The following is a 21,535-nucleotide window of genomic DNA, read 5'->3' on the forward strand; positions in this document are numbered from 1 at the left end:
CCGGAAAAGCACTGACAAGCTCTCTCATCACCAAAGAAACATGAAATTAGGCCCAGTGTCTTTTGGGTTTTAATGTCTCTTAGCCTGACTATGAACAACCCTAATATCTTTTCATAAAGAATGGAGTGATTGTAGGTCATCTTGATTCCTCAGAATGTCACCAGATATTTTTAAAAATCGTTCCTTGGTTTTCGATAAAGATAGACTACTCAATTGAGTATTTCTAGAATCGTGTATAAACTTGTTTGCCCCCCCTCCCCCCCCGCCTTTGAATCTGTTGGACTGTTAAAAAAATTTTTGCTTAGGAAGTTATTTCCAAAACGATAACTTTGGTGTTGTATGTCGTAATTGTCGAGACTGTAAGGTAGGTAGCAGAGTAGAACTTGAATTTTCTGAAGCCCAAAGTGCCAGTCACTAGTTCACAGGAACCGGTATGGACGTCATCGTGGTGCTTGACTTCCTTCTCCTGTGAGCAGCTTGGGGTCCGGGCGGGAGGGTTGGTTACATGAGGAGTTAAGTCAGTGGTCCTCCTGCTGTGAATAGACCTCTTTGCAGGGTAGGGACCACTGAGAAAGAAAGATGTTACCTGCCCAGCCCTCCAGGAAAGGACTCAGATGGGAGCAGAGAGCCAGTCACCATGCTCAGCCCTGTTGGGGGTCCTTCCCAGCATTCTGGGCAAGAAGACAGAGTCTGTTTTCAGAGGTGAGAGAAGGAGACGGGGTCAGTGTTAGGCTGCTCCGAGCACATGAATAAACTGTCCCTCCCCGCCCGGGGTCACGGCCCCCCCCCCCCCCGCCCCCCGTCGGCCGCCCGTCACGCCCAGGCACTCGATGGCACTGGGGCTCATGATGTGCAGGACAGTTCTCTGGGTGAGTCTGTTTCTCTCCACCAAGCCACAACCCGGGGCTCCTCGTGGCCCCTCAGCACCTGGAGGGAACACGATGATTGTAACCAACCCTGGCAGGATCGATACATATTTGAACACAGGCAGCTTTGTCACAATTACAATTGTCATTTAGTAAAGAAGAGCCGTGTTCCTCCGAGTTGTCAGAGTGGAGAAGCCCGAGGGCCCTACACTGGATTTCTTCTGGGGGGCCTCTCTGCCCCCCTGGACTCCAGCCCTAGGAGGACCTGCCCTGTGGTCCTCCGTCCACCCCTGGGGCATTGCTGGGAGGCTGGGCTGATGCGTCTGTATGTGGGGAGGTGACAAAAAGATGACCCTGTCGTAATCGGAGGCCTGGTTTTGTTTTTGCTGCTTTTGTCTTTATTCGTTTTTCGTACTAAAACTTCCTAACCACCGAGGCTAATGTTCCTCAGTTGCGCCGCAGGAGAAGAAGGATTTAAAGCTAAATTTTCTTTTCCTTTTCGGGCTGGGTCTTTGGCTCTAACCCTGCCAGTGAAGACTTAGCAGAAACCTGGGGGCTCTGCCCGTTCCCCAGAGGTCAGAGCAGCGGTTTTCAGGGGTGTGCACACTGACTCTTCAGTTGGAAGCACCAACCTCTCTCCCCCAAGACTGTCAAATACAAAACTGACAAGAGCCAACACAGCTACACCCATCCGTCCCTCCAGTGCAGATGAATCAAAATTATACTTATTTTTTTTGTCAGGTTGGCAAAAAAGATATATTTTTTGGTGTGCTACAGAATGCGATTGATTAGTTTATGTGTGCCGTGAGATGAAACAGGTTGAAAATCTCTGCCTTAGTGTACTCATTTTTTTTTTAAATGTGTCTTTCTATTCTTCTACTTGGCCTTGAAAACACAGAGGACCATATATAAAAAAAAGCTTCATGGGCCCTGGCTGGCAGGCTCAGTGGTCAAGCATTAGCCTGGCGTGTAGAAGTCCTGGGTTCGATTCCCGGCCAGGACACACAGGAGAAGCACCCATCAGCTTCTCCACCCCTCCCCCTCTCCTTTCTCTCTGTCTCTCTCTTCCCCTCCCGCAGCCAAGGCTCCATTGGAGCAAAGTTGACCCACGGTCTGAGGACGGCTTCATGGCCTTTGCCTCAGGTGCTAAGAAGAGCTCAGTTGCTGAGCAATGGAGCAATGCCCCAGATAGGCAGAGAATCGCCCCCTGGTGGGCATGCCAGGTGGATCCCAGTTGGCACATGCGGAAGTCTGTCTCTCTGCCTCCCCGCTTTTCACTTCAGAAAAATACAAAAAAAAAAAAAAAAGCCACATGTGTTTGGAGCACAGAGGCTCTGAGTGACCCTTCCACTGGACTCGGTGACTTCAGGCTTGGCATCAGCACTTGTGACTCGATCTCAGAGTCTTTGTGTGGCAATACTAGTAAAATAACCGCGGACAGGTATGCAATACCGACTTTGGGCCAGAAACACCTAGAGGTCGAACACACAGACTGCCTGGGCCTGAGTCTTGGCCCCCTTCTCCTTAGCCTGGTGACCTTGACCCCTCAGTGCCTCAGTTTCTGTATCTGTGAAAGGGGAAGAATCGTGTTGGTATGTGGACTAAGTAAGTCAGTACAGCCAAAGCCATTGAAACATTCCCTAGCTCATCTTGAGTTCTATCACAGCAATGTCTGTTCTTACCAGTCTAAAGCAGGTGGTTTATCATCTGTTCTTCACCAGGGAGGGTCACACCGTCAGGGGTGGAGTCAGAGCTCCGGTCCGGACCTCTGGCTCCGCAGCCGGCCGTGGTAACCGCTGCTCCAGAAAGCCTCCATTCCAGGCTTCCAGGAAGACGGCGCTTAAACCGTCCACGTTTAACAGGATTTAAAACTGTAATGCGCTGTGGCTCCATAAGGTGTGGTAGTCCATCCTCTAAGAAGATTTGTTTGAAGCAGACACCCATTTTTTTCTCTTCTATACCTTGAAACCTTTTGCCCATGCCAGGAATTGTATCAATCAACATGTCTGTGTCATTGTAACATTCAGACAACCTTTTCCCATCCACAGACTTATGCAACCCCCCACAGCCACCTCTGGTGGTTGCCAAAGTCAGGATTATCTTCATTCTAAACGTGAGATGGCTGCCCCCGCTAGTTAGCTCAGTTAGTTAAGAGTGTCGTCCTGAAAAAAACAAGGTTGCGGGTTCGATCCCAGGACAGGGCACACCCGGGAAGCCACCAACGAATGTGACTGAGTGGAACAACAAACGAATGCTTCCCTTCCCTCTCCCCCCTCTCTCCCTTTCTCTTTCTGTCTCTCTAAAAAAAAAAAAAAAAAAAAAAATCAATGAAAATAAAAATTAAGCCCCAGCCAGATAGCTAGATTGGTTAGAATGTTGTCCTGGAGCGCTGAGGTTGCTGGTTCAATGCCCCCATCTGGAAACACACACGAGCAAGTTCGATGTTTCTGTCTCTGTCTCTCCCTGCCTCTCTCTCTCTCTCTGCTTATCTATCTCTCTCTCACACTTTCTCTCTCTCTCAAAAAAAAAATGCTGAAGGTCAACACAGGTAAGTAACAGATATTCAGAGATAAATGAGGAAGTCTCTGGTCCGAGTCGGAAGCCCTGAATCACATCCTTCTCTTGACCTAATAATCCGCAGAGGCGCAAAGACAGATTCTTACGGCGTAGCTTGCCGCCGTGAACACACACGTAGACATCCAGGATACGCAGTCCTCCCTGTCTGACCGGATCTTCTTTCCTCCCCTCCTCAAGGTCCTGATCGCCAGCATCATGTGCAGCTACAACAAGGGCGACTGGATGGAGCTCTCCAAGATGGCCGAGGTAACGGCGTCGCCGCCGCCTGCTTATTCCGTTTCTTCTCTTCTATTAGTTTTAAATAAACAGCCGCCGTGAAAAATAACCCCCTAAGCAGGAAAATTGAATGGAGAATGGTAACTTAAAACATTTCTATTGTAATTTGTTTACCCGGTGTTTTCATTAAAATGATGGAACTGCACATTTAAAAGGAGTCTGCTCTGTAAAAGCAGCCCCTCAGATTGCACACCCCGCCGAAAACTCCTTTATTCCTGGCATCCGTTTGCTCTTTATCTGCATATTAAGCGAAGTGTATATTATGATGGATGTCATGATAAAATTTAATTCTACCTTTGAGAGTCTAACTTGATCTTACCTTGCCTTTAGGCAAAGCTAGTTTGACAGCAAGAGAAGAAATTTTGAATAGAAAACTCTTGAATATTTAAAACTCTAAGAGGTTCATTTAATACGACTCTCGTGTGAGCACAGACCCGCGCAGACAGTGGCGGAGGGAGCGCGCACCTGAACGGACCGCCTGTCCGCGGCTGTTCTGTGATTGTCACATGACCCTTGCCCCGGGGGGCGTGCAACAATCTGTGGGTCTCACCTTTGTGCTTCAATGAAGAAAACACACATACAATTATGCACTTAAGTCGATCAGGACAACTATCCTAGATGGATTTAGCCAGGGTTCCCCGAAAACCCCACGGGGGCACAGGAAAAGACATCTAACAGTGCTTTCAAGCTAATGACTCTACATGGTCAACGGCTGTAGCTCTTTCTAGAGTGTTCCAGTTGTGGGTAGTACAATTTATTTGGATATCTTAAAACTGTGAGGGGAAAGATGACTTCTGGGACTTGGAGCGGGGAGGGTGAAATTAAACACGACCCATAATTGGCTCCGTGATCTTCGGTGCTGGGTCCATTTTATACGTGTGTTTACCTAATGGACCGTGAAATCTTGTGCAGAACCCGTGCTTGGCCTGAGCCCGGCCAATTTTAAGCTGACTGTGATGAATGGCTTTATTTTGCGGCTTGCTCCTTGGCCCTTCTGTGGAATAAAACACTTTAAAAAATATGTTCTTCAGTGATGAGCTCTTAAGTAAGTGTGAATTTTAGTTAGAAAAAATCAAAAGGCTTTGTAGGAGTAACATAGTAAACTGCTTTAAGATGTTTTCCACGTTTCTCACAGGTCGTATATGTTCCTTTAGCCGCAGTTTAAGTGCATTTTCTAAGTTCTCATAGCAAAAAGGAAAAGGGAAGAAGGAAGGGAGGAAAGGAGGAAGGAAGGGAGGGAGGGAGGGAGGGCAGGAGGGAGGGAAAGAAGGAAAGAACCATATTTTTAATTTTTTTTTTTTTTGCATTTTTCTGAAGCTGGAAACAGGGAGAGACAGTCAGACAGACTCCCGCATGCGCCCGACCGGGATCCACCCAGCACGCCCACCATGGGGCGGCGCTCTGCCCACCAGGGGGCGATGCTCTGCCCATCCTGGGCGTCGCCATGTTGCGACCAGAGCCACTCTAGCGCCTGGGGCAGAGGCCACAGAGCCATCCCCAGCGCCCGGGCCATCTTTGCTCCCGGTGGGCAGAGCGCCGCCCCATGGTGGGCGTGCCGGGTGGATCCCGGTCGGGCGCATGCGGGAGTCTGTCTGACTGTCTCTCCCTGTTTCCAGCTTCAGAAAAATGCAAAAAAAAAAAAATTAAAAATATGGTTCTTTCCTTCTTTCCCTCCCTCCTGCCCTCCCTCCCTCCCTCCCTCCCTTCCTTCCTCCTTTCCTCCCTTCCTTCTTCCCTTTTCCTTTTTGCTATGAGAACTTAGAAAATGCACTTAAACTGCGGCTAAAGGAACATATACGACCTGTGAGAAACGTGGAAAACATCTTAAAGCAGTTTACTATGTTACTCCTACAAAGCCTTTTGATTTTTTCTAACTAAAAAATGGAGCCTTGGCTGCGGGAGGGGAAGAGAGAGACAGAGAGGAAGGCGCGGCGGAGGGGTGGAGAAGCAAATGGGCGCTTCTCCTATGTGCCCTGGCCGGGAATCGAACCCGGGTCCTCCGCACGCTAGGCCGACGCTCTACCACTGAGCCAACCGGCCAGGGCAAGAACCATATTTTTAAAAAGAAAAAGCTATGCCTTTCATTCAGTCTAAAGTCTGTAGAATCTCTTCCCAGGAAAGCAATCTACTTATCAAAATGTTTAATCCAGAGATGGTGTCATTCAAAAATCAATCAATAAATCAATCAATCATACCTGTAATCTTAAAGTATGGAACAGCCCAGGACATGTCACATGAAGGAACTGTCCCAGAGCCTTCACAGTCCCCTGGGGGCAGCACCAGCTGACCCTCAGGAAGCTTTGTGGAGTCGGTATATGATGTTATTTTTATGAGCGCATGCTTCCAAACAGACGACACCAGACTCCCTTAGAACCGAGGATCCCACAGGAAAAGTCACCGACAGAAACAGGAAAGTATTTGAACCCTTGCTCCCATATGCTTCCAAGGTCCGTGTTTTTCAGGAGTGGCGATAACCCGAGACGTCACCCCAGTTGTGCAGCTCGCCGCCTGTCCTGCATCCAGCAGGTGACGGACTGTGATGATGGGTGCAATTGAAGTTCACGAAATTCCCCTCCTTAGAGCAGATGACCACTTGGGTGATGCACTCAGGCTTTGGGGAAATCTTTCCCCAGAGAAGGTCCGGGGAGAGGCACAGGGGTCAGCACCAGGCAGCCGCACTCCTCCTAGCAGCGAGTCCAAACAGCACTAAGAACACGGCTTGAAATTAAAGAGCCATCAGAGCGAGGGCATGTCAGTATCAGGCAGCGTGGGAACCAGGTGGGGGCACAGGAGAGGAACATGCAGGACCCACTAGGCCATCAGGACCTGTGGTGGCAGGCAGGACAGAACGTCGTCTGGAAGGATGGACACCTCGTTGGGGACAGGAGTCACTGGCTTTGTGTCCAGTGGGGCCCAAGCCAGTTCAATGTGTCCCTGTCCCAGGTCCGTCTTAGGGTGGTTTCAGGTCCTGGAGCTCATGTGTCTCCTCCAGCTGTGGAGAGTTGTGACGAGACACCTGTGTTGCTGCTGAGAAAGCCGGCATTGGACCTCACATTTTTTTTAAGAGAAGAAATTTGAGAATCCAAGCAATGTTCCTTTCATTCCTGACCAAGCAAACACCCATCTTACCTGCTGGGGTCTGATGCCCTTTGCCCAACCCACACCCATGGATGCCTCCCCTCCCCTCCCCTCCCCTCCCCTCCCCTCCCCCCCTCCCGTCCCCTCTCTTCCCCTCTCCTCCCCACCCCACCCTGCCCCTCCCACCCCTCCCCTCTCCTCCCCTCCCTTCCCCTCCCCTCCTCCTCCCTCCTCTGCCCTCCCCACCCCACCCCTCCCTCCCCTTCCCTCCCCTCCCCTCTCCCCTCCCCTTTCCATGGGGCTCTCACACTCTACTGCAGGCCCCCCTCTCGTGGACAGCCTTCTCATCCTGCGGGCCGCTTGGCTCTTCCTCAGCTGTTCCCCTTCCCTCCTGTGCCCCGCCCTACCCCACCCTGCACTGGTCAGGAAGGGAGGGAGAGGTGCGGACAGGCAAGGGAGGAGCTGGCTACCTCACACTGTTGTAGCTAGCTAGCATTCAGGTTATGCTGCCCTAGTCTCTGAACGTTTTTATCCAGTGGGTCAGGGACTCTGGATCGACAAAGCCACCACCGTTCGGAGAACTTCTCAGGGTAATTTTTCCCCTCTGAACTATAGGTAGTTGTTTTACGTTCTTTTTTAGTCTGGGGAAGGGTAACGTCAGAGATTCTAATTGGACGGATGGATGGATAGATAGAGAAATAAATATACGGCTCACAAATATTAGGGGATATTTCAAAATGAATATGAAGCAATAAAAAAAGCATTTGATTTTTTTTATTCAACAAAAACATCAGAAAAGCAAACGACAAATTAAAGACAGTTGTTGGATTATGCAAATGAGATGCAAAACCAGCTTTGATCTCATTGGTGGAAAATGCGCTGGACACAAGGCAGGAAGTCCTGGAGTGTCTGCAGGGTCCCCAAACCCCTAGTTTTGTGAGCAGGTGGATAGTGATTGCTTACACGTACACAGTATTTGCTACAACCCGGGCGCTGTTCTGAGCCCTGCACTTCTCTTAAAGCAGCCCTCGGAGTTGTTTCTGTTGTCCTTCACGTTTTAGAGATGAGGAAACTGAGGCAGAAGGCCGTGAAATGAGACGCCCAAGTTCACGCAGCCAGTGTGCGGCCAAGGTGGGACTCAGACCCGTGAAATCTGGCTCCTGAGCCCATTCTCGCCGCAGGCGCATTCCACTCCACGCAGGCAGATGGATGAGGCCCAGGTGACGTCGGCAATCAGAGGGAGCCGACTTCCTGTCACCGCCGTCCCTGGAGGGCCTGAGTGTATGACCCTGTAGGTGAGGTAGAGTGACCTTGGCGAAAGTGATTAAATAAACCAGAAGGCGTCTGAGTGATGGGCCTGAGTACGTGCCCAGTTTCAGCTGGTGGAACGTTTCATGCTGGCTCAGCCGTCAAGGCCCTCTGAACACATAGAGTTGCTCGGAACTGGAACGCACTCACTGCCTTTTACGGTGGCATTTGTCCTGTGGTGGTGACGTCTGACCGGAGGCCGAATGGGCGCTTCCCACCTCCCGGTGTCCCCTGAGCGGAATCGTCTGATTCCTGAGACCCAGGTGCTCACTTCAGAGGCCTTCCCGGTTGTGTCTGGTGGATCCATGTTTGTATATTTATATAAGACTGGGGACATTTTTAATATGTAATTAGTCACTGAGGAAACTTCAAACTGGGTAGCTGGTTTTACGAGATTTTAGTTTTTCCTAAACTTGAGAAGTTTTAAGGATGCCAGGTTTTCTTAACGTACGGACACAACACCAGCCACAGAGTAAGTGATCTCTGACAAGTCATGGTGCTGATCAAGAGTGCAGGCTCTGGGCTCAGCATGCTCTCAAAATGCTTGGGTTCAAGACCTTACGCTCACCTGCAAAGCTGAGGAACAATTGAGTACGTCGCTCAGACTCTTTGAACCTCAGTTTCATCATCTGTATAATGGGATGAATGACATTCCCTACTACAAAGAGCCTGGTACAGTATCTGACTTATCGTAAGTGCCCAGTACATCGTATTTATATATTATTGTCAACTGTGAGAGCTAATGGTGAGCTTGTGCTTATGTTACAGAAAATATGTTTACAAATACCAGCGAAAGCTGATGTTTTCCAAAATGTCCTTGATTTGCTATTAATTGCTGCACTTTGGCTAAATAGAGAAAATAAAGGAAATGTTTGAAATAACTAAGAAATAATGACAATTAAAAAAAAGTGCAATAGTGTATCTCATTGTCATGGACAGTCTCTTCACTAAGCCGGTAATTCCCGGATGACATGGTTTTGAAATGGGTCAGACCCACAGCTTACACTCGAGTAGAGACCGAGGGGGTCACCTGCCTTGCCCAGAGCGTGCGTCCCCAGTTCCTTAGCCGATGGACCTGGGACTGAACTCAGGTTAGCCAGGTGTGTGTTGTCCGTGAGCACTACCAAACCGGCAGGGGGAGAGGGGGAAAAAAAAAAACATGATTTAAAGTAATGTTCCAATAACAGGAAGCATTTCAGAACTGAATCAGGGAAGCCAACACCGTGATGAAGCCATGCTAGAAAACGAGTTGAGCGAGCCAGTGAGCTTTCACAAATGCGCAGAGGAGGACGCGGACTGGCGGAGGGGTGGGTCCGGGCGGGGGAGAAGTAGCCAGCTGGCGTTCGTTCCTGAGCTTGCCGAGGCCCCGCTTCCAGTTCATAGGGCAGAAAAAAATAGGCTCGCCTCTTGAACAGTTAGGAAGCAGAGTGGGGTCCCGTGGGAGCGGCGATTGGCCGGTGAAAGGTCTTTGACACGAGCTGGTTTAAGCCCGGCCACGGTTTGACGGACATGTTACAATATAGGTATTAGAGCAGAGGATTCAAGTTTCTGGTTGACCTTCCTTCCCAAGGAATGGTAGCGTCCGGGAAATTCTGCACGTTTGCAGAAAGTAGGTAAAACGTGAACCACTGAGTCTGGGTGGCACCCCACTCCCACGCCTGAAATTATCCTGTTAAACAATAGAAATGCGGTTTGCTTATATTCAGGAGTTTTCCACAGGAGGCTTCTCAGGAGATCCAGGCGTTCTCAGAGTGAGCTAGTTTTGCTCACTTCTCGTGAGTTCCGTGGGAAGGGATCCTCGCCGCTCATTCCACAGAGACAGAACTCCCTGCATTCCGTACTTCTGAGCGTGGAGTTTTTAAAAGTGCAATGACATGGATCTTCAGTTAAAAGGATGTCAGATTTTCCTCGTGTATTCACTCGCATCAGCCTCCTGCATTTTTCGTTGCAAGGCTACTTACAACACCAAGTACCCAGAGTCAGTCGGGGTGGCTCCTGTGAGCACGGCGGGTGTGCAGGGCGGAATGAGAGTGAGGTCAGACCGGCCCGGGGTAACGTCCCTGCCGCGTCACCGAAGAACCGGGCCGGGGCTCCGGTGTCCTCGTGTGGAAAACGTGCCCTGATGACCCGGGGGTTGTGAGCACGCGAGACAGCGGAGGTGCCAGGCGCACAGGGCGGTCAGTGTCCTCGTAGGGGCCCCCGAGAAGCAGTGTGTGATCGCTGTGATATACGCTCGACCCGAGGACCGGAGCGCCCCTCCGCAGACCGCCGTCACGGGGAAAGCGGAGGAGTTCAAGCGGGACCGCCTGACCGGGGTGGAGGTGGGCGTGGACAGCACGTGGGGAATTCCCGCTAAGCACGTGGGGAACTCGCACGTGGGGAATTCCCGCTAAGCACGTGGGGAATTCCCGCTAAGCACGTGGGGAACTCCCGCTAACGCTCTGTCTCTTCTTTCCTCTCCACGCTCGCCCTGCAGGCTTCCGGAGCAGACGCCCTGGAGTTAAATCTGTCCTGTCCCCACGGCATGGGCGAGCGGGGAATGGGCCTGGCGTGCGGGCAGGTAAGGACCAGCCGCTGTCGCCTGTCTGTCTGTCTGTCTGTGTGTCTGACCTGTACGGGTACCGACTGCCCCTGGGGTGGGTCAGACGGGGGGAGGGGCAGACTTCCCGGCCGGCACCCCTCCCATAGTCAGTGCCTCACAGGTGGGAGGTGAGGGACGCTGGGACCACCGCCAGGGTTCCTGTTACAGAGGAGAGGATGGCAGGTGCGTGACGGGAAGTCACATTGCAGCAGACGGTTCTCAGTGCGCTGAGGCCGTGTTTGCCACGGTCAGAGGTGGCGCTCTGTGCTCGTACGTGGAACTGACCCGCTCCCTGGGGCTGCGCACACGACGCTGTCCACCCATGGCGTGGTTCGCCGTGCTTTCGTAGTCAGCCGGCCCCGGCACCAACGGCATTTTACGTTTTTTGAGCATCTGATCGTGAATCCCTCACTGCGGTGGGGAGTCGCAGAAAAGAGCTGGAGGCTAGTTGTTATTTTTGGATACAATAAAGGGAACCTTCACGCTGACGTGCTTTCAAAAACCTGATGAATAAAATGTGGAAATCTATGTTAATAGACAGAACATGCAGTGTCCTTATGTCACTGGAGACAGGGCTCTGTGGCCAGGAGCCCCGTGAAAGCTTATTGCTAAAAAGGTGATTGTTTTGCATCGACTTTTGCTGTTGAGCCCCTAGGGAAATGGTGTGAATGAAATAATACAAAATGTTATCTGTGACGGAGGCCCTCGGCCTAAAGAGTTGATTGTTCTGTCCACATCTGGGACAGTGCCTTTCACGTGGTGGGTGCTTGATTCTCTCTCTGTTTTTTTCCAAGTTATCATCTTATTGAATTAAAGTCAGAGGCCAAAGAACCTCATTGAGAAAGGCAAAAATTTCTGCTGATTTAAATGAGCAAGGGTTACTATTTTCATATTAGCATGTGGAGAGGGTTTTCTGTGGCTGGTAAATATTGAATTAGCGTTCAGAATAGACTTGTGACCTCGGAAGGAGCCGTCCGGGGGCAGAATGAGAGGGAGCTCTGGTCGAGTGTCCTTAAAGCATATTTTCTGTTGCACACTCACAACAGGATCCCGACAACCGGGGAATGTGGTCACAACAGGACCAAGCCCCAGAATCGCCAGGCCAGGGGAGATGTCATTTTATATCACGTCCTGACTTCCTGAGCCCTGACTGTGGTTGGGCCGGGATGTTGCGACTTGATGGAAATGAGGGAAGTTCCCAGAAGGACAGACACCACCGGGAACGGAGCTCTCTGCAGGACCGGTCACCATCTCTGAAACTTAGACCCAGACTAGGTTTTAGTTGCGGATAAAAACAGCTATGGGGAGTTTAATCGATGGACTAGTCTTTTTAAAAGATGGATGCATTTAAAGATACGTTCTTTGACCCCAAAATGGCAATATATGTATATATATTTTTGTATGTTTTTGAAGTGAGAAGTGGGGAGGCAGACAGACTCCTGCATGCGCCCGATTGGGATCCACCCAGGATGCCCACCAGGGGGCGATACTCTGCCCATCTGGAACGTTGCTCCATTGCAGCCAGAGCCATTCTAGCACCTGAGGCGGAGACCATGGAGCCATCCTCAGCGCCCGGGCCAACTTTGCTCCAATGGAGCCTTGGCTGTGGGAGGGGAAGAGAGAGACAGAGAGGAAGGAGAGGGGTAGGGGTGGAGAAGCAGATGGGCACTTCTCCTGTGTGCCCTGGCTGGGAATCGAACCTGGGACTTACACACACTGGGCTGATGCTCTACCACTGAACCAACTGTCCAGCTTCGTAACTGCGGTTCTTAAGGTAGATGAGATATGCCTGGGGCATCATCCTCCCCCTCCAACTCCCCCTGCCTCTTCCTCCCTCCCTGAGGGTCATAGTCTTGAGTCCCTGCACATTGTCAGGATGGAGACTTGTGCTCGTTGTTGGGGACTCAGGGGCCATTATAATTCCTCTTCCCGCCGCATGATATGCTGGTTCCATCTGTGAGGGCTCCCTGTGAGCCAGGGAGACATTTGCTCCTAGAATGAAACACATTGATACTAGTTTCCCGGCTACAATTCTTATCTACTTGGGTTCTGGCTTCACACATCCTCTGCACGGAACTTCCATACACTGTAACGTTTGACCCAAACAGTCTATGCATCCATTCTGCCGTCAGGAAATGCTTTTACGGTCCTGCTTTCGCGACGCTTTAGCTAAAGCAGGAACAAACGGGTTTGACAGTGCTCCATCCTAAAATGTCGGGTGATCCTACCTCCTACCTGATTACTGACTAAAATTAAGATCGCCCAAAGCAACATTTTGGTATTCCCCTCACCGTCTGTCCATGGTCCAGACTTAATTTTTGCACGAACTCTTCCTGCTTCTCAGAGAAAGGAGAGGTTTAGTGTCTGTGACAGCGTGCCAGCGTTTTCCATAAAACATGAACCACAGATTATTACTCTTACCCTTGCCAGAGAGCAGGCGTCTGTCACCAGGAAGAGAATCCAACAGGAAGCGTGAGGGCCACATGGCCACAGATGCGCTCCTGTTTCCCCGGGGAAATAAACCTTCCTCCGGCAGCTGGGCTCACAGACCCTCTGCCTCCTCCGCAGTGACCGCAGCCCTGCCTGGTTCGGGTCCTTGTGAGATGTCTGCGCGGGCGACAACATGAGGATGCTATTTGTAAAGCCAGCACCATGAACGAGTCCTAGTGCTTCCTGTGTTTCCCAGAGGGTTGAAATTCAGGGACTTGGGAGTCTGAGACGTCCCCACGCTTGGAGAAGCGGGGAGCCCTACCGGGGGTAAACACAGCCACCTGAGACCACAAGGACCTCTCCGGCCCCTCTTGGGGGATGGACGGTGAGGACTATGGCAGGGTTAGATTTGCTCCCTTGTGCTGGTCAGCTGTGTGCCCGCTGGACCCCGTTGGTCCGGGTTCTCAATGGACCACACTCGGACGCCAGCCCCTGTGACCCGCGTGGCCAAGAGCTGTGCTGTTCCGAATGCGACGATTAATCTTGCTCTGATCTGCACAGAAAACAAACGTGAGGCTGGGACAGGGATCCGGACCCGAGGTCTGTGAGTGGACTGGACAACTATGCAGTAGGCGAGGTGGGTGCCCCTGAGACCGCACATCCTCGGGGTTTGGAAATCTCTGCCCTTAGAAACAGCGTCACTCCTTGAAGAGCTATAGGACACACGGCTGACCCGTGTCGGGCTTTCGCCGAAGTGACGGAAATCTAATGTGACATTTGGCGTACCCTGAGCCCTTTTCTGTTCCTGGTGGCATTATGGTTCTAGAAGTGCTTTAACAATACGTCGCCAAACCTGTTTATGAGAGAAAGTACTCTCATACTTTCAGAGAGAAATATGTGCTTTATAGGATATTGCCCCATGTCGTCTTTGATTTTAATTCTCAGCCGTCCGTGTGGGCATGGGTGCTTGGATAAGGACATCAGGACAGGAGACTTGCAGAGGGGTGTTTGTATAACCGCCAATATTGTGCCTTCAGCTGGTTTTCTGTGAGTTTTCAATTTTAGTTATTAATGTTGGTTAATGGTATAAAAATGCTTGCTTTCTGTAAAAAGATTAGAAATATTTAGTAGAGGGCAACACCACTGAAATCTAACTGGAGTCCCAAGTCTCAATCAGGGAGTATTATTGTTTTGCTTTTTCCTAAGACAATCTGGTGGCAATGAAAAGAGTTACCTGTTGAGCAGATAGGTGGACCACCTGGTGAATGGTTACAGGATCACCATCTAAATGTGTATTTTATTTTCACTTAATGTGGGTTTTATGGTACTCATCTTTTGTTATATTCCCAAATATAACAGCAGTATCACTTCAAAAATGTTTTTTTTTTTCTTTTTATAATGGCCCCTAAATGAGCACAGACAGTAAATTTGGGCAGTACGGCAGCGTTTTCTGTCGGCTTGTCGTCTGTCGCGTCACAAAGGACAGGGAGGGACCCGGGAGTGAGACGGGGGTTGGGGGGCTGGGCCCGCGCACCGGGGCGCCCTGGGGAGCCCCCACACACAGCGTGATGCCGCACCAGAGTGCCGGTCAGCGGTGCCGGGCACGCACGGGGCTGGAAACCGAGGCGACTACGGTTGCAATCGACGGTTCGGTCTCAGGGTCTAAGCAGCCGCAGTGGCCGACGCGACTCTGTGTACGGGGTGAGGTTGACTCCACGGTCGTCTGTGGCTAGGAAGGCCGTGGACGGCTCAGCACCCTCCTGTTTGCTGCAGGTGCAGGGGAGGACTCCTTCCTGCCCAGCGCAGACACGCCTTCTTCACCCGTCTCCTGACCTAGCCTCGGACAAACCCCCGGGTCCTGTCCCAGTTCCTGCAGGGTCATCACCTTCCCACCCCGGACACCCACGGACACCTGTGCTCATGGTGTCTTCAGTGGGGTCTCTCCCATTTCACCACTGAACGCTTATTGAAAGCTTTCCAATGGAGCCGTCCTTAGTGTAACGTATCGAGTGTTAGTTACACTTACTGCACAGTCTCCCCCGTAGAGAGGGAAGATGGCGTCAGGATAACAAAAGGCCCGGTGTGGTGCTCCGGATAGTAAACACGGAGCTTCATTTTTTCTTTTTTCTTTTTTTTTTTTTTTTCTGAAGCTGGAAACGGGGAGAGACAGTCAGACAGACTCCCGCATGCGCCCGACCGGGATCCACCCGGCACACCCACCAGGGGGGATGCTCTGCCCACCAGGGGGCGTTGCTCTGCCGCGACCAGAGCCACTCTAGCGCCTGGGGCAGAGGCCAAGGAGCCATCCCCAGCGCCCGGGCCATCTTTGCTCCAATGGAGCCTTGGCTGCGGGAGGGGAAGAGAGAGACAGAGAGGAAGGAGGGGGTGGGGGGGAGAAGCAAATGGGCGCTTCTCCTATGTGCCCTGGCCGGGAATCAAACCTGGGTCTCCCACACGCCAGGCCGACGCTCTACCGCTGAGCCAACCAGCCAGGGCCCGGAGCTTCGTTTTTGAGGTGCCTACAGTGGAAGCATGTTTACCGAGATAGGGTGATAGCCCCCAAAGAGTAATTTCACAGAGGATTTTTGTGGAGAACAGAAAGAGAGTACTCGAGTCTCGCCAGGTGGCAGAAACAAAGTAACAAAAAAAAAGGCACAAAGACATCATGGAAAAGGAGCTGCTAGACACAAAACCCATAGAACAGTGGAGCTGGAGATGAGGAACAAGATGACAGGGAAAGGGCAGCATGGGATCTAGTAAGAAAAAGGAACAAAAACATTCAAAGAATGGATTTTCTGGGCCCCCTCGACCCCTGCCCTGCTGTTCCTCCAGTGTCTGGTGGGACACTTAGTGTCTGTTGTGTTCTAGGCATTGTGCTAGGTGTTTCCACCCCCGAGATCATATTTGTTACTCAATTTAATTATGGAGGGGGAGGATAACAAGAAGTCTCCATACTACAGACAAAGTTAATGTTATTCTGGGACATGGGAGAGTCAGGAAAGGATGTTTGAACAGATTAACAAAGGAATGAATGAATGAATGAATCCTTCATCCAAGATGAGGTGTGTGTGTGTGTGGGTGTGGGTGTGTGTGTGTGTGTGCGCGCGCACGTGCTCACCCTTGGCAGTTAGAAGGTCCTGGGCAGGGTGTTTTATGAATATGCCCTAGTAAAGCAGTTCTTGATTCTGTTCTAAACTGACAACTTACATTTCAAAACATTTTCTTTCTCTCTAAAACCAATCTCAATACCTTTTCCTGATTTCTGGTTATCTTGCCCGCTGTCCCCCGCCCCGCCCCTGCCCGCTGTCCCCGCCCCCTCCTGCACAGGGCACATCATGAAGCCCATCCAGCCGTGGGAACATTGCCACATAGCCTCTGCCCTTCATAGCAGCCCGGGCAGCCGGTGACCAAAACACATTTATGCACCGCTCTGTGCGAACGAGACACAGTGTGCTGGCGGAACAGCAGGGCAGGGGTCAGGGGGCCCCAGAAAATCCATTCTCTGAATTTTTTTGTTTCTTTTTCTTACTAGATTCCATGCTGCCCCTTCCCTGCCGTCTTGTTCCTCGTCTCCAGATCCATTGTTCTGCGGGTTTTGTGTCTAACGGCTCCTTTCCATGCCGGCTTTGTGCTTTTTCCTGTTACCTTGTTTCTGCCACGTGGGCGCCCCCCCTTCTCTGTCTTGTGTGTTGCGAGCTGCCTGCTTGCTCCCTTTCTGTCTCAGGCTCGCTGCCGTCCCCGTCCTGTCTCCTTCTGCCTTACTGCCTCCTGTTAGGCGGAAGAGCCGACTCTCCCTTGGTCCGCATTCTCTTCCCCGGCATCTGTTGCACGGTGGTCACTTTTCTGCGCGGCCCAGGTGCACTTCACGGGGTGTACTTACTGCTCGTTTGCATCTCGAGAATCCCAACCCGCCTCCGCCACAGAGCCAGGGCTGAGGGCGACAGGACTCAGTCACAGCGACCGGGCGGAGAACGGTTCTCTGCGAACGGAGGAGACCAGTTCACTTAGACTTGAACGTGCAGTTCCTCGTTTCAGACGACTTAGCTGTTTTCTTCCTTCCGCCCGCAGTGTCTGTGTTCCACAGTGGCGATTGTTTCGACATGAATCCTGCAGCTCTACCCATCTGCTTTCTCCTTTATTGTGGGAGCATGCACGGATTCACGTAATGCACCGCTTATTAATTGAGCAGCTATTATATGCTGGGAATTGCGCGGGTGCTGAGGACACTGGACGCCGTCCATCCTGTTCAACCTCGTTCATTCTGTACCTGGTTAGCCCTGTCCCCCATTTCTCTCCTTTTCCTGTGGACATTGTCATTTGTCATCCTGCCTTGTCCCTTTTCTTTTCCGAGATCCCTGTAGACCGTGTGTGTGTGTGTGTGTGTGTGTGTGTGTGTGTATATTAGATTTGTTTACAGAGAACTTACGATTTTTCCACACTGCACTGGGTTAGAAAGCTCAAATCCCTCGGCAAGGAACCCCCAAGATATGCCAGTCTCCTCATCCCCAATTCTGGGTTGCTATAACATGAAGCCTCACCTCCGATACAACTGTGGGTTTTTCTAATATTTACAGAAGCTGAATTTAATTGTATTAATATGAACCCTTGTTAACTACCAGGAAATTAGATCAAAGTCTGCAACTAAACCCTTCCTTTCACAGTGGTTCTTTTCCTTTCCTTTTAAATGTTTTCTCTCTCTGTTTTTTATTGGCTTGATTTTTTTTTTCCTTTTTATACACTTACCCTGTTCTAATCCCATTGCTCCCAATCACCTTTGAGCTCCTGTTTCTGGTCCTACTGGGTCATTTACATTTCCTTCCTCTGTTTTCTTACTTGATTCTATAGCAGGATGATCGTTGTTTTGTTTTTTTGTTGTTGCTGTTGTGGTGGTGGTGGTTGTGATTTTAAGTAAGAATTTCTATACAGTTGCTCAAAAAAGTTAGTTTACTATTTTCTACCACTTCTATCTCTATACTCATTTCTTTTGCATTTTGACCTCTCTATTCTTCCTGATGCCTTCAAATTCCTGGTTCAGTATTTCCCCCAGTCTATGAACTTTTTCTTCTCTAGCCACTTTTAATTCTGCTGTTTATCTTTATTCTGTACCAGTTTACTTCCTTTTTCTTTTTTTATTAAAAAGGAAGCACTAGCCTGACCAGGCAGTGGCGCAGTGGATAGAGCGTCAGACTGGGATGTGGAGGACCCAGGTTCGAGACCCCAAGGTCACCATCTTGAGCGCGGGCTCATCTAGTTTGAGCAAAGCTCACCAGCTTGGACCCAAGGTCGCTGGCTTGAGCAAGGGGTCACCTGGTCTGCTGTAGCCCATGGTCAAGGCACATATGAGAGAGCAATCAGTGAACAACTAAGGTGTTGCAATGAAAAACTAATGATTGATGCTTCTCATCTCTCTCCATTCCTGTCTGTCTGTCCCTGTCTGTCCCTCTCTCTGACTCTCCGTCTGTCTCTGTAAATAAAAAAAAAAAAAAAGGAAGCCCTAGTACCTTTAATACCACTTTGCAATTGCCATGGAAACATCTCTTCTTGTTTTATTTTTACCCGTTGGACTGCAGGGTCAATGCTCCAGCTTGTAATGGAGTTCACTTTATGCACCCGTGAGAGTGCGGGCATCGTCCTGGCCGGGTCCGGGGGTGGCACCACACCCTCAAGTCCCGTTCTCAGAGGTGGCGTGCCTCCACCCTCAGACTCTTTTCTCCTTGGCTGGTGGGCGGAGACGAGGGAAGGGCGGCTAGAGAGAGCTGTGTGGGCAGCTGTGGACGCAGAGGAGGACCTAGGCCGGCAGGGAGGAAGCAGGCACAGGAACGAGGACCTTCACAGGCTGTCCGGCAAGGGGAGGATGTCGGCTGTGGTCAGGACGTTCACAGGCTGTCCGGCAAGGGGAGGATGTCGGCTGTGGTCAGGACGTTCACAGGCTGTCCGGCACGGGGAGGATGTCGGCTGTGGCCAGGACGTTCACAGGCTGTCCGGCACGGGGAGGATGCTGCCTGTGGCCAGGACGTTCACAGGCTGTCCGGCACGGGGAGAGTGTCGGCGGAGGCAGGACTGGACATGAGAGGTTCGGCCAACCTCTTGCCAGCTCCTTCCCAACGGGCAGGACTTTTAGAGCCCAGTCCACCCCGCAGCACGGACCTGAGCGCCAAGTGTGCCCGGGTCACCCCCAGAGTTCCATGCATTTCACTACGAACAGCTCCGCTTGGCCTCTGTTTTGCTCGCATTTGATATGGTGCCCTGATTGTTCATTCATTCATTCATTCATTCATTCATTCATTTTGAGTGAGAGACGGGGAAAGAGACAGAAACACCGACAGCTGCTCCTGTATGTGCCTTGGCCGGGGATTGAACCAGCCACCTCCGCACTCTGGGACAACACTCCAACCAACCAAGTTATCGGCGAGGGTGTATTTTTATTTATTTATTTATTTATTTATTTATTTATTTATTTATTTATTTATTTATCTGAAGTGAGAAGCAGGGAGGCAGACAGACAGACTCCTGCATGTGCCCAACCAGGATCCACCCGGCATGCCCACCCAGGGGCAATGCTCTGTCCATCTGGGGTGTTGCTCCTTTGCAGCTGGAGCCATTCTAGCACTGGAGGTGGAGGCCATGGAGCCGTTCTCAGCACCCGGGCCAACTTTGCTCCAATGGAGCCTTGGCTGCGGGAGGGGAAGAGAGAAACAGATAGAGGAAGAGTGGAGAAGCAGATGGGTGCTTCTCCTGTGTGCCCTGACTGGGGATTGAACCCGCAACCTTGTTGTTTCAGGACAACACTCTTAACTGACTGAGCAACTGGCCAGGGCTGGTGCCCTGATTTTCCAAACTTAGCCGGATCAGTCTCCTTTGAGTCCTCTATTGCATTTTTCTCAGCCAGAATCCACTTCTGACATGAGCATTTGAGTAAATGGTGTTTTCAAACCAGTCTGTAGAACAATCCAAAGCAATGGAGTCGTATGGTTTTGCTTTTCCGCTGGATTCATGACCTCTTGCATCACAAATAATCAAAGCTCAGTTCTTCCTGGTCCTGGGCTGGTGCTGCTCTCAACGCAAAGCCTGTTGTCGTTAAAAACAACCTCTCCGAAAGCGAGCTATTCATTTATGAGTTAACTTATTTCACTGACCCCTGGACCCAACACTTTAAATCACCTGGGATTTGTCAGACGGGATTCTTGCCTGCAGAAGCTGTCCAGTCTTTTATATGGACGCCTAGATACAAAAATGCTATGGGCAACCCAGTGTTGCCGCACAAACTGTGAACATAAAAAAAGAGAGAATGTGGGTAAATTGGGAATGCTCGATTTTATTTTTAATGGAAGTGTACAGTGTTAACGTTTAGCTTAGAAAGCTTTTAAATAAATCTTAGGACAGGAGTTTTTAGGTCTTTCCTCTCTCCACCAGTATCCCAGCCAGTGTTACAATTCACTTCGATTTTACTGAATTAAAAGGGAACTTTCAATTTCTTAATAACATTCTTTCTTTTTCTTTGGTCATCCTTTCTGTCCTTCTTACCTCTCTCCCGGCCCCCGGCCCCCGGGAAGTCTTTCCTCTCACTGAATTAACAATGGTTTCTCCCATTTATCATTTTAATTGTCTCTTTAATTACCTTTTTCTTTTCTTCCCACTTGCTTAGCACCTGTCCTGACTGACACTGCCTGGTGGTCTCCAGCTCTCTCAGAACCATGGCTACATTTTAGGTAAAGACTCGCAGGGTTGCGTTACCTTGCTAAGGACGAACAGCCCTCCCTTCCTGATAGTTGATTACACGCCAGGAAATGTGTCACCGTTTTAGATAGATTATCTTATTTAACTCTCAAATAGCCCCCTGGGCTAATACTTCGTTTATCCCTCCCTGTTTTTGGAGAGAAAGATACGGAAGCATAAAAGGGCTGAGCAATGCATCCAAAATCCTGCGGCCGGGAAATGGTCCAGCCGGGGCTTGGAGTCCACGTCTGACTGCCGCCCACGTTCCCCCTGCCTGAGCGCCGCCTCGCCATAAAACGACGCCAGGTTTTATTAATTTGCTTCTAATCTTGATGTAGGAATAGACAGTCTCCTCACTGTGTTTTTGGTCATCAGTACTTCTGATGAGAGCAGAATTATCTGTCTCTGTGGGGGGCTCACCTCTCTCTACGCTCTTGCCTTCCTGATGCCCACCAACCCCGTGAGATGAGTTTTCACATGGAAGTCACTCTGGTCCTCTCTCTGATGCCAGCGTAAGCCCCGTCTGAGGGCAGGGGCTGTGTCACCATCTTCTTCATCCCCTCCTGGTGGCCAGGACATTCTTAGCTTCCAGGTAAAGGCCAAAATCAAAGGCTGTGGTCGGTGAGCATTGCAGGCCCTCCTGTTTGCTTGCTGTTCAGAGCTCAGGTGATAACAGTCATTTTTCTCACAGCGCAGGGGAGAG

At 50.6% G+C, this 21,535-nt stretch overlaps 1 protein-coding gene across 2 annotated transcripts in view; it reads left to right on the forward strand.

Moving 5' to 3' along the window:
- DPYD (dihydropyrimidine dehydrogenase) overlaps window positions 1–21,535 on the forward strand; it is a 673,084-nt gene that overhangs the window by 429,867 nt on the left and 221,682 nt on the right. The window contains exons 15-17 of one of the 2 annotated variants that reach the window (XM_066352596.1): window positions 3,621–3,689; window positions 10,582–10,665; window positions 14,890–15,235. In XM_066352596.1, the coding sequence (XP_066208693.1) occupies window positions 3,621–3,689; window positions 10,582–10,665; window positions 14,890–15,075 (339 nt within the window). In that variant the 3' untranslated portion in view covers window positions 15,076–15,235. Of the gene's footprint in view, window positions 1–3,620; window positions 3,690–10,581; window positions 10,666–14,889; window positions 15,236–21,535 lie in introns of those variants that run through there. The other variant, XM_066352595.1, reaches the window with a different exon arrangement.

The sequence above is a fragment of the Saccopteryx leptura genome, chromosome 11, assembly GCF_036850995.1.
Source record: "Saccopteryx leptura isolate mSacLep1 chromosome 11, mSacLep1_pri_phased_curated, whole genome shotgun sequence".
Taxonomy (NCBI): domain Eukaryota; kingdom Metazoa; phylum Chordata; class Mammalia; order Chiroptera; family Emballonuridae; genus Saccopteryx; species Saccopteryx leptura.